The sequence below is a fragment of the Enoplosus armatus genome, chromosome 9 (genome assembly GCF_043641665.1).
Source record: "Enoplosus armatus isolate fEnoArm2 chromosome 9, fEnoArm2.hap1, whole genome shotgun sequence".
Classification (NCBI taxonomy): Eukaryota; Metazoa; Chordata; class Actinopteri; order Centrarchiformes; family Enoplosidae; genus Enoplosus; species Enoplosus armatus.
In genome coordinates, this window is record NC_092188.1 from 19977197 (window position 1) to 19989281 (window position 12085).

General features: G+C 42.6%; 1 protein-coding gene across 2 annotated transcripts in view; it reads left to right on the forward strand.

The window, feature by feature from the left end:
* The window catches only part of LOC139290372 (nuclear factor of activated T-cells, cytoplasmic 1-like), a 56561-nt gene that overhangs the window by 12415 nt on the left and 32061 nt on the right, over positions 1–12085 (forward strand). For both annotated transcript variants that reach the window (XM_070912135.1, XM_070912134.1), the window contains exons 4-6: positions 2694–2896; positions 5935–6107; positions 7100–7240. In XM_070912135.1, the coding sequence (XP_070768236.1) occupies positions 2694–2896; positions 5935–6107; positions 7100–7240 (517 nt within the window). The remainder of the gene's footprint in view (positions 1–2693; positions 2897–5934; positions 6108–7099; positions 7241–12085) is intronic.

Genomic DNA, 12085 nt, shown 5'->3' on the forward strand with positions numbered 1-12085 from the left:
TGCCATCGCCATCCTGCGCTACCGCAAGACGAGTGAAGGGATAAAGACCCCCCCTCCTCCTCCTCACTCCTGCCTCTTGTGGGCCTCCTTACAGCCACGTGGCGGCTGAGGTAATGGTTGGAGGTCACCGAGAAATCCAAAGAAGTCTACTGAGGCAAAAGTGACAGACGACACGGCTTTGTAGCGCGGCGGCCTGCGTTTTATTAAATCATAAGGGGACGTCATGCAATTTAACGCTCCGGTGTTTCAGATTTGTACCTCATGCTCCACCATGGCGCTCTCACGAGTCAATACACAAGTAACTGGTAGCATGTGTGGCTATGGATAATTACCTCTGGTGACACCATAAGTAAAATATAACAAGCAGAGCGGGGTCTGCTGGTGAGATCACTGCATAGATGAAGTGGTCCCTTGGGATGCCAAGACTTCAAGAAGCTCCTGACCTCGGCCTAACTCACTGATGACTAGCATGTGTGACTAGCTCACAGGTCAAGACAGCTGCTAGAGACACTACGTGGAGCTGGAGAGAAAAATAGGACGGTTGGAACTGGAGATGAATGACAGCCTTAGCTTTACCACTCCCTTTGCATTCCCTTGATATCTGAATCAAAGAGCAAAGCCAGATAACCACTGGTGCTGAGATTATTGAGACATATGGATATATGCTCTACTCCGGTGACATATCCTATCCTTATTCAACATAATTAATAATGAAAATTCAAGAAAAAGAACACATTCCCTGCCTTGTCCCAAATCCAAAAGATCTGTCATCAAATACATACCAAAGGCATCTAGTCTTCATGTTTATTATCAGGCCAGACAACTTTCAATACAGTATCCAGACAAATTTGTTCTCAAACCAAAGACATTAGTCGTCCGTGACACTGTAGCACTAATTTCCACAGACCTCTAATGATGTAGGTCTCAACCAGCCTTCCTCTTCCTCACACCCTCATCCATGAATCGCCCTCACAAAGGTCATTATAAACCCATTAATCAGATTATGTCATAGGTTACATGTGGTCTGCATTTCGCTATATGACTCAGTCTGTTAGATAAACAACAGGGGTCTTTTATTCCATCCGACGGTACCACTCTTTTCACGTGGATGGAGCTCAAAGAAAATTGGTCTGAAGCGATGCGCTGGTGTATGCTGGGGTAATTGACCAATTTGTGGGATTTTTTTTTGAGATGGCCATGGCTTGGTCAGACCCGATCTTGAGTAAGTGATCCCTCACAGTAAATGTCACATGCGGTCAAGTAGCCACCAGGGTGGATCCAAGGAGGTTATTCCTATCGGTTTTCTCTAGGTTTGAACCAGATGGATTCTGCAGTTTTCTTTCTAGATCTGGAGAGATTTCTAAGCCCACACCAACATCCGCTCATATGACCATATGGCCACTCACACTGTGTAGAGCGTGCATATCCTGGGAGGTCTGCAGTGTGAGACAGTTCCACCAGAAATCCACATTTGGTTGGCAAATTATTCTGGTCAGAAATCCCTCACAAAGTATCAGTTGTCCTTCACCACATTTTGGAATTTGCAACCCTGCTCATATTTTTTAGCCATTACATACTTGGTTAAATCATCAATTCATGTTACTTTAGACACTGTCAGAAAACGATCCAGAGATGCTGAATGTCAATTGGCAGTTACAGTTTTTATTGTCGTTGACCCCAAAGTCAACAGTACTTTTCAAACTATGCAAGGCTGTGGAGTTTTTCCTTCTCTTTTTTAAAAGATTTGATCTTTTTATTACTTGAGCAGTAGCAGCTAATGGAGGTCTTCTAGAGGAAGTGGTGGTTGTTTGAAGTGGTGGTTCTGATACAGGAGTCTCTTTCATCACAGTGGGACACAGTCTCAGAGCTTTAATGGAAATCATAATGCATGTTCATAACTGCCGCCCAAAGGCAAAGGGGCTGGATCCCATTTGCATGCCAAGCTTCATGACTTTTTTTGGTGTTATTACACTTAGGTGTAAAGTTTGCTATGTTTGACAACTACTTTACCTATATAGGAACATTTATTACACTCTAAATCTATGTTGTATTGTTGAACAAGTGCATGCCATGATTTTGATTTCATTTTATTTACCCTAATGATTTTAAAGTGTCCAAATTTTGATTTCATCCTGTAGATGCAACTGATATTTATACAGGGAAATTGGCATTAGCTCAATTATCACATCGTGATGCAGGCCTGAGATGATTGGCCTGGTTTCTTATTTTGTCTCTGTAAGGGTCACTTTCCACTGAGTCACTGTCGACTGCTTGCGTCTCTGTAGGCACTTTTTTGATAGCAGCAGTGAGATTTTAATGAACAGTGAAGTGACGGGAAGCCAGCCCCTCCATCAGCCTCCATGCCTCTGCGCCCAGGAGATCCCTACCCCAGACACTTAGAAACATCAAAAAACTTTTTTTTTCCTCCCCTAACAGAGTGTAGAACTAGCCCAAAAAAGAACAGCGAAGACTTCTGAAAAACGGTCTCCAACTCAACAAAAAACAAACATTTCTTTGTTTGGGGCTTATTTTTCGCAGCCCCTCTACCATGTCAGAGCTATCATTAAAGGCCCCTTTAACTATCAGTAGTTGATGTGCATTCAATCGCTATTTCCTAAATGAGGGGTTGCTTGGGATGGGGGTCTTAAAACCTGATGTTGCCTCTCACCTGGGTCTCTTTGTTCTCCCGCCAGCTTTATGGCTACATGGAAAGCGAGCCGCTCACCCTGCAGCTGTTCATAGGGACCGCAGACGACCGCCTCCTGCGACCACATGCCTTCTACCAGGTCCACCGCATCACCGGCAAAACCGTCTCCACCGCCAGCCATGAAGCCTTGCAATCCAACACCAAAGTTCTGGAGATCCCTCTGCTGCCTGAGAACAACATGAGAGCCATGTGAGTGCTTTCAGACTATCCATCTCTTTCTTTCCACGTTTTTTCACTGGTAACCACTATTACACAAACAAAAATACACCCACAAAAACACACACTCTTTTCTTTCTCTGTGCACACTCCTCTTTGCTTTAGCTCTACAAACTGATTGCCTGATGATAGGCTGTACAGTGCACACATCTAAATTGGCCTTCAAAACTGAGATCTGTGCAAAACTGCGATCTGTGCAAAACTGTGATCTGTGCAAAACTGAGATCTGTGCAAAACTGAGATCTGTGCAAAACTTAGATCTGTGCTTTCACCCCAAGAGATGCATGATTTTTGGAGGAAGTGAAATAAGTACTCAGTGTTGACACACTAAGTTCATGGGTGACTTAATTCTGACCAATGTGTGCAGGGACTCTAAAGGCTAGAGGCTTGCAGTTGTAAAATAAAAGTCCAACCAGGAGCCCTTATGGAAGTCACATTTTTTGCACAAATAATATCTTAAAAAGTAATAACCAGGCTAGACCCATGAAAAGTTGAGAGTCCCATGGTCCACCGGTATGATGTATTTGCCAGCAAGTTGAATGTATTGGAACACCACTGCTGAACTAACAGGCCTGCTGAAACAAATACTCCGCCCCAAAATCAGGATCATAATTTCAGGGTGCTCAATTACTCGCAGTCCTGTAGCCTCTGCAAAGTGCGATGAAAAACTGGCCAGAATTAGCCATTTAGCAACAGCAAAACAATGTCAATTAATGACCAATAAAATGTATAAATTGCTGTTGGAGTATATTTAATTTGCCCTTATCTGCTTAAACATGCTACTATGTTTGTTAGCTAACGTTAGTGTTTATCACAAGGTGAGCTAGCTAACAAGCTGACTTCCTCTGCCAGGTAGCGTGGCTGCCTGCTTGTTATGAGTTGCGGTGGTCTGTGAGCTCAATCACCAATGTTTACTTTGTGAAAGCGAAAGTGTGGTTAGAATCACATGAAGTACTCTTCTAAATATAATCTTGGTTTACCTTTAAAAACATTAGCATCCGTTCGCTAGGCCGAGGCAAATCGGCCTTGATCTCTCTCATCCTCCCTCCAGACTAGCAGTAATCCAAGGGGCTGTGCTCTGCAGTGTGTCCAGGCAGTAGCTCCTGTCCTGGGGCTCCGTGCAGACTAGGCAGCAGTGAACTTTTTTGGACTGGGGCCCAGAACTCTGTGTTATGGATAAAACCACTGTATCTGAGCATAGGTTACATAAGGCCGTTAGCTCTTGCTGCACCTCAAGTTTGTCTTTCACTGTTTTTTGTTTTTTTTTTGGAAAAGAGTCAGTAAGGATTTAATGCATCTCTCTTTAGTTAGGACATACTTTCATGTTTGTTTAAATGCGGGGGATTATGAAGAACTGCGTCATAATATTTATAGGACATAAGAGTTTCCTGACTGGACAGTGGCCTCTTTTGGTTGGGCATGGATGATTTTAACATTCGTACTGCCTTACAATATCATTTCCAACAATACCGCAATATCCCTCATATTGTATCATATTTAGGGGCGCCCCTAAATTGACTTGACTTAATGTGTCCCTTAGGATGAATATGATATTATTCAAAATATTCAAAGAGGAATTTTCTGTTCCCCTTTGTCGTCAGCACACATGCTAAAGGACAAGGAGTGGAAGTTCTCTCTCTCTCTCTCTTTCTCTCTCTCTCTCCGCCGACTATCTGAAAGGTCAAAGACGAAGGGAAGACTTTAACTGTCTCTTTCCACTGAGCTGAGTCGTCTTGATAACGCAGCATCCATCTCTCTGCTCTCGTGCCAGCAATCATTTGCTCGCTGTGTGGGATGCAGACAGCGGAGAACAGCAGTCAAACCTTCAGACAGTTTCAATCTGTCTTTCTTTCCTGTTCTGTGAAAATTCACCTCATACACACAAGGCAGCTTCACTTAAAGTAGTACAGTCCCCTCTGCAAATCCAAAGCACATCATAAACATTGCTGACATAGAATACTTTTACCTAGTCTAAACATTTCCTTGATCTGACCATCAAAACTCGTCCACAAACAAGCTGATAAGGACAGGATAGTCAGCGTTACATATTATTTGTTATTCAAATTGTCCAAACCAAAGTCAGGGGGAGAAATGGCTCAGTATAACAACCTGACATTTACCATGTTCCAGGAATAGTGCCCACATTTTACCATGTAAAATAACTGAAATGCCAAACCATATCCCATTCGTATTCCCTCACTTTTTTTTACCAGCCACACTAGTTTTATTTAAATCCATGAAAGGCCATGTCTGAAAATGAATGCCTTTTTTCCACTAAGAAAAGAGAAAGAAAATTCACCCCTTTACCTCCCAAATAGTGAAATTAAATAAATAAATAAACGCAGACAGCTCAGTATAGGGTCTACTGCTACACGTGGCAATGATTAACGGAGGTTTAAACCCTGAACGTATGAAGTGTAAGGCTTCAATGGTGCGAGGGGACTGGACAGACTTGGTGCACTCGGATAGCAATAAAGTGACTTTGTGTATTCTGACTGCAGCTGATGGGAGCTTGTGTGCTCAGTCCAGAGGATTCCTCCAGAGAACTGCTAATTCTTGGACCACCGTGACCCTTTAAAACTGTGATGTGAAGTCATTAATGTCCAACTCAGACTTTTTGATGACATGCTGGATTAATAATGACACGGTCATGCTCCAGTGAACTTCCAGTGCATGATCTGTAACACCAGCGGGGACTTCACTGCTGGTCTAAATGCGCAGCAACTCTGCTCAATGTCTCAGTTTAAAACAGCCAGAGTCAAGGAATCTAATGTGCTCCCATTTCAGCAATTACCCATTCAGTGCTTTCAGTAGAAAATATTCTGTAGGAAGTAACCTGTGTGATTATGCGCTGTGTAATAGCAGAAAAAGCAGAGATTGATGCTTTCTTGAAATAGCTTTGTTTCTACCTTGAAACCAAAAAATACAAAACAACATCCCATCATCTTGTATATTTTAAGTCATCTTTGAAATATGGTGTTAAATTTTGCCCTGCCATGCTTCTGTCCCAGAATTGATTGCGCAGGGATCCTGAAGCTACGTAATTCGGACATTGAGCTCCGCAAAGGCGAAACAGACATCGGGCGTAAAAACACACGGGTGAGACTGGTGTTCCGAGTGCACATCAACCAGCCAAACGGAAGGACAGTGTCCCTGCAGACTACTTCGAACCCAATTGAATGCTGTAAGTCAAACACACACACTGACGCACAGAAATGAACTCACACGCTGGCATGCCTTTTCTCTTGGCTTTCCCCTTAAGCAAAAGGTGGCATCTATTGTTGTAATCCAATAAACTGAGCTACTATTTTATTACCTGCTGGAGCAGATTCAGTGCTTCTGCACCCAATAAGTTTATAGGATCAAAGCAATTTGCCAAGGCAATAGATGCATTGTACATGATGCCAGACACACGTGTTATCTATCTCAATTCACGTTTTATGACGGAATGCAAGTTATTGTGGTAAGACTACCCCATTAGCACAGGTTCCACAAAGGTCATTTGCCAGCCCCAGCTTTGGCACGGTTGAATGAGCACATTGAAAGAAACCTCTGTTTCTTTGTCGTTCATTTGTGTATATAGGTGTGATGTTATTTGCACCCAAGGAAGCCAATTAAAGTTTGATGGTGAGACGGAGCTGGCATCATAGTTTATGGTCCAAAGTGGATGTTAATCCGAGTTGGTTCATCATTACAGAGAAGCATTATTTAGTGAAATTATGATTTCTTCTGCTATTCTAAGTAAAATGATGCAATGCGATAGATGAAATGCACAGCTATGTGATAATAAATATATGTGTCTCTGGCTGTGAATCTGGTCGCCAAATCCCAGAGGCTAAAGGTGACTAGCCAGCCACATTTATAGAAAGCAGGGACAGGTGGTTGGCTGTAGGCTACTTGATGGAAAATAATGACTAAAGATATGACTAGGAAAACATTGTTTTGATCAGTTGTCCGCCTTTTTCGATGTCATTTAAAGAGCAGCTGTTGGCTGAAAACCTCTTAGCTAGGGGTCATGAAATCATCATAATAAAGTTGATAAGCCTGTTTCTCTAACCAAGAACTGCTGTTTTACTGGCTTTGTGCTGGGCTTGTGCTTCTTGGAGTGGAAGGCGAGTGAGCTTATGTGGGCTCACGCACTGTACTGAAATGTGTGTGTGTGTTCCCCTCCAACAGCCCAGCGCTCGGCTCAGGAGCTTCCCTTGGTGGAGAAGCAGAGTGTGGACAGCTACCCTGCCACGGGAGGCAAAATGATGCTCCTGAGTGGCCTCAACTTCCTCCCTGACTCCAAGGTGGTGTTTGTGGAGAAGGCCCAGGGTAAGCTGCCATCACCAGGCCATGTTTACTGCCTCTCAATTTCCCCTCTTAATATCTCTTTCAAATGTCTCTCTCCCTCCCTGCCTCCGTCGCGTTTCCTCAGCCTCTCCTCCCGTCAAAATAGAGCAGGCCTTGCCAGAGAGCCACATGTGGTGTGCATTAAGCCACTATATTTTTAACCAAAGCGTATTTACATTTGCTGAAGTTTCCATTGCCTGTTCACTGGTGCTCTCGCCACAAGTAAAGGAATGAATCACAACCAGGGCATGTGCAACGTCTCTTTCTCTTACTTTCCCTCTCTCCTTCTCCGTCTCTCCCTCCCAGACTCCCTTGCTTTTGACATTTAACCCTCTCGCTTACTTTCACTTCTGTAGCTCCCCCTTCTACCCATTCTAGCAGATGCTCACCCCGGCTGCACGTCACTGACTCATGGTTAAGAGGCTTTTCCTTTTTTTTTTTTTTGTCCAGATTTTTCGGCCATGTGTTTCCTTCCTGTGTGGGAGGGAGCAATGGTAAAAACACTACTGATCAAGTTTGCAAGTGAATGATCATTTCCTTGATTGCACCCACTAAATCAAAGCAAAGGTCAAGCACAGTGATACCTCTGACGTCTGTTGAAACACAGTGCTGCTGCATATGATGATGATGATGATGAGCAGTGAGGAAGGATGAGAGACCCATTAATCATAGATTTTATAATTTGTGGTGATGATTTTGGTTAAGAAACCCCAAGTTACACACAAAAATATGCACCACCCTTTCACATCAACTACACTTTTTTCCCTTCCTAGACCAAAGTCACCAAGAGGTTTTTAATCAGGATAGTGAATTTAAAAGACACACAAAACATACCCCTAATAGCAGAAGATAACCTTCTTTAAATGCATCAATGGATGAATGAATGAAGTTTTTATTATTGTGTCATGCATATAACTATGTCCAACAAAACAAAACTACACAAAAGTCCAAAAGTAAAGAAACCCAACTCGAACAACTTTCACAATCAAATCTTTCATTGTCTACAGCAAAATTTAAATATCACTGACAAAAAAATGTAGTATAAGTTCCTGGAGTAAATCAGACGAAATACTTGTCGAACCATTTCATGGAAAATTGACATTCTTAAATCATCATAGTGTGTACAGTACAAAGGAAAATGGGACTCGCTTTCCAGTTCTCCCAAATCACATTTCAACTCTGTATGCTTGAGTGCACGAACAGTCCCCTGTGGGCCACCAGGTGACTCAGGCGAGAAGGCAACATTTGGTTCGAAAACTACTGAATACGTAGCCTTAATCAGTAGCAAATGCGTGAACCCTTCATCGCTGCTTGAACTAAGCTCACTCAAACTTCTCAGAAGTGGGAGGGAAAAAACTGGCTTGAATCAATGCTCAATTTTCCCCAAATTTATAAAAAAAAAAAAAGGCCTGAAAAAAAAAAAGACTTAAAAAAGGAAGACAAGCACAACAAAATGTCTTGCTCTTCTCTACACTCCTGCCTCCCTACCTCGCCTCACCCTGTGTGAGTACTCTTAAGCACCTTAGGGGTTAAGGGATGACATGGGGTGAGGGGAGGTGGATGAACTTGATAATATGGGGTCTCCCTCCTCCTGGCTTTACTTAGTCATGGAGGGGGATCCCCTGGAGAGGAAAGCCCATACATACACAACACCTTAGCCTCTCCACCCTCTGCTATTTGAGACTCATGACCCCTTTTGGGTTGTATTTCCCTTTTTTAACCCCCTCTCTGTCTACCTTGGGTTCTCAGTTTGCTCCTTTTCTCTCTTTTCACCCCCCCTTATCCTCCATTCTTCTTACCTCTATCCTCGATACCCGTTAAAGACATTAGCCGGTGTGGAGCTCTGCTCTAGCGGGATCCCCACACTCGTGCCTGCCATCGACATTTCAGTGGTTTGTTTTCCGTCTCTGTGGTGTTGAGAAGGAGAGAGAGAGAGATTGAAAGAGAGGTTGTCTGTCTGCTACTTAGTCTGCTTTTATGTAAACTTTAATGACCCACCACTTCCAGGGTCTCCTAAGTCAAAAAGCCCATTACAGACAGACCTACACACTCTACACACATGCAGACACAGGAACACACGCATCACTCACTAATGGCAACTATCTATGAGCAAGTATGAGTGTGGAAAAGTACTTATGTCCCAAATATACTGCAAAATATTGTCTTTTGGCATTTTAATCAGAGAATCCTGCTGTTTCATGAAGGTTCTCAGACTTTGAAATTTTCTGATTGTTGATTTAGAAGGACCAAACTGGGATGAGGAAAAAAAGAAACCAATAAAATTATAATTATATTACAGATTTATTCTATAACTTTGGTTTTATTTTCCTCTGGAAAAGTTCATGACTAAATGCACCCATGAAATACAGAGCATCGCACCGCAATAATTACACACACAGTGCTTACACACACAGTGGGACACGCACATGCGCACGTACAGCCGAGCTCTTTGTGCAGCACAACACCAATCACTGCTTTTGCCACAGTGGTGACAGCCATTACTGTTGATGCCATCAAAGGTCAGGACGGCTGCTCACTTTCCAAAATTGACTCCAATAAACACCTTCCAGAAAATTCCACAAATCCTAAGGAGCAACAGACGGTTTTTGAGTGTCCCAATCCAACTTGTGTGAATAATTATATACAGTTAAATTCATCCAAGTTGAGTCAGAGGGAGATCACACACAGCACAAAAGCCTATTAGCACAAATGAGACAGCCATAAATCACAAATGCATGTATTTCTTTAACTGTTTCCATTTGCTTTCACGCAAAGATGTAGCTGCTTTTTGCACAACCCAGATGCCTGTTTTTGAATTGCCAGCAGTTATCAATTCATTACTGAACTCTTAAATAATGGATGACATCAACATTTGAGATATTGTCCCATTAACAGTTTCCAGTTAAGTGATGAGAACAGAGACACCAAAAGCATCCACTACTCCTTGGCCAATTATTTACACTGTTGCTCTGTGTTACCACTTTAGTTTACACTTGTTTTACAGACCCGGCCACTGGCATTAGCTTAACAGTAAAAAAAAACGATTGTCACATTTATTAACATTAAGTAACCAGATGATACATATACATACATGAAAAGGCGAATGATAAACTTCGGTAAAAGTGGTTAAAATTTTAAGTTGAATATTTAAAAAGTTCTTTCTTTCTTTTTTTAAAGTGAGGTCTACTTTATTGATATGCCTAATATTAGCATTTGTGGTGTGAACATGCAGTGGTGAGTGCTTTAATAGTTACATGTTGCACCAGTGCAAATGATCTTTCAAGGACAGATTGTTCAGTTTGGTGGGAACTTCTAAAAACCTTCATATATGTATTCTTTTCAATTGTTGTAATATTAAATCATAGTTTTCGCTGCCACTTTAATCTCCCTCTCTTCCTCTCTATGTTGTTTTGATTGTCTGTCTGTCCCCCCCTGAGAGGCTCCCAGTAGCAAATGAGCAGAGCTCATAGCTGTTGCCACTGCGGGAGACCTTAATGCGCCTTGAAAAATAATTACTTCTTCTTTTCAAATGCCACGTCCGTCCCCACTGCTCCACTTCGTCACCCACAGGATAACTGATGCAAACTCTGTGCACCCACTGCATGTGCATGTGTGTGTTTGTTGTTGTGTACATGTGTGTGCACCATCGCTGCTAGCCTGCGGGCCTGTTTGCGTTGTTCAGTAGGAAGTGTTTTCAGTGAGTCATCCGCGAGGGATTCCCTGTAGAGGGGTGAAACGGAAAAGACAAGACCCTCAGAGGGTAGGTACAGAGAAGAGGGAGCGAGGAGGAAGAGGAGATGAAGAGGGGAGGCAGAATAAGACAGGACTTCCTTAGAAATCATACTTGCGACCGACTGAGACATCAGAGCATATATGTATAAATATATATATATATATACATACACATGAATATATGATGTTGACTCTTGTTTGGTGAATGAATGCCAAGTGTCAACTTCTACAGTTCCCAGAAAAAGGTTTTATGTATGTTTTATTACTTCAGTGTATAACTGCTCGTACTAGATGTGTTGCTCATCACAGACCACAGGTTAAGAGCATAATCATAGAATCATAGAAATCATAGAATATAATCACCAAGAACCAAGTCCATGTTTTTGTTTCTACTGCAATGTAAACATTCTTTTCATTTGTTTTTAATAGGCCTTATCATTATTTTTCCTCTGCAGTGGAGAGTCGTACCCTTCACATAGCTGCAATGTGAGCTTTTGTGAAACTTTCCATCTTCTTTTGCATTGTTGTGCTTACTTCAGTTTTACTGTTATTCTTATTGTGTGTGTGTGTCAGTATTTCAGTTTGCCCAAACCGTTCTTTTGGCATCGGAGTAGGAGGACATACCTGTCGCACCTATTGCAGTGTGTGTTCTGGCTTGCCTTGCTTTCCATGGAGGGAATGAGTGCTAGCGGTAGGGAAAATAGAGAGAGAGAGAGAGAGAGAGAGAGAGAGAGAGAGAGAGACAGACAGACAGACAAACAGAGAGAGAGAGAGAGAGAGAGAGAGCTGGGGAAAGCCTGTACTCTGACTCAGAGGGGAGGTAAGGGAATTCCCTGGTGAGCTGGATAGTTTTTACATCTGGTGGGATTGGAGCGTTGCCTAGAGCTCGGCAGCACCACACAGCCTGGGCTGCAGCAGGGAGAAGTCTGGTCTTCTCCACCTCTGCTTCAGGCTGGTCGAGCTCACAGCCAAGACTAAGAGAAATTGTGAGCTACAGTCTAATCTGTAACATTAGGACAGCATGGTCCACAACAATACCCTTAGGCTATTTCTCTTGTCATGTGGAAACTCCTCAGCAACAGGCTGAAATATTTA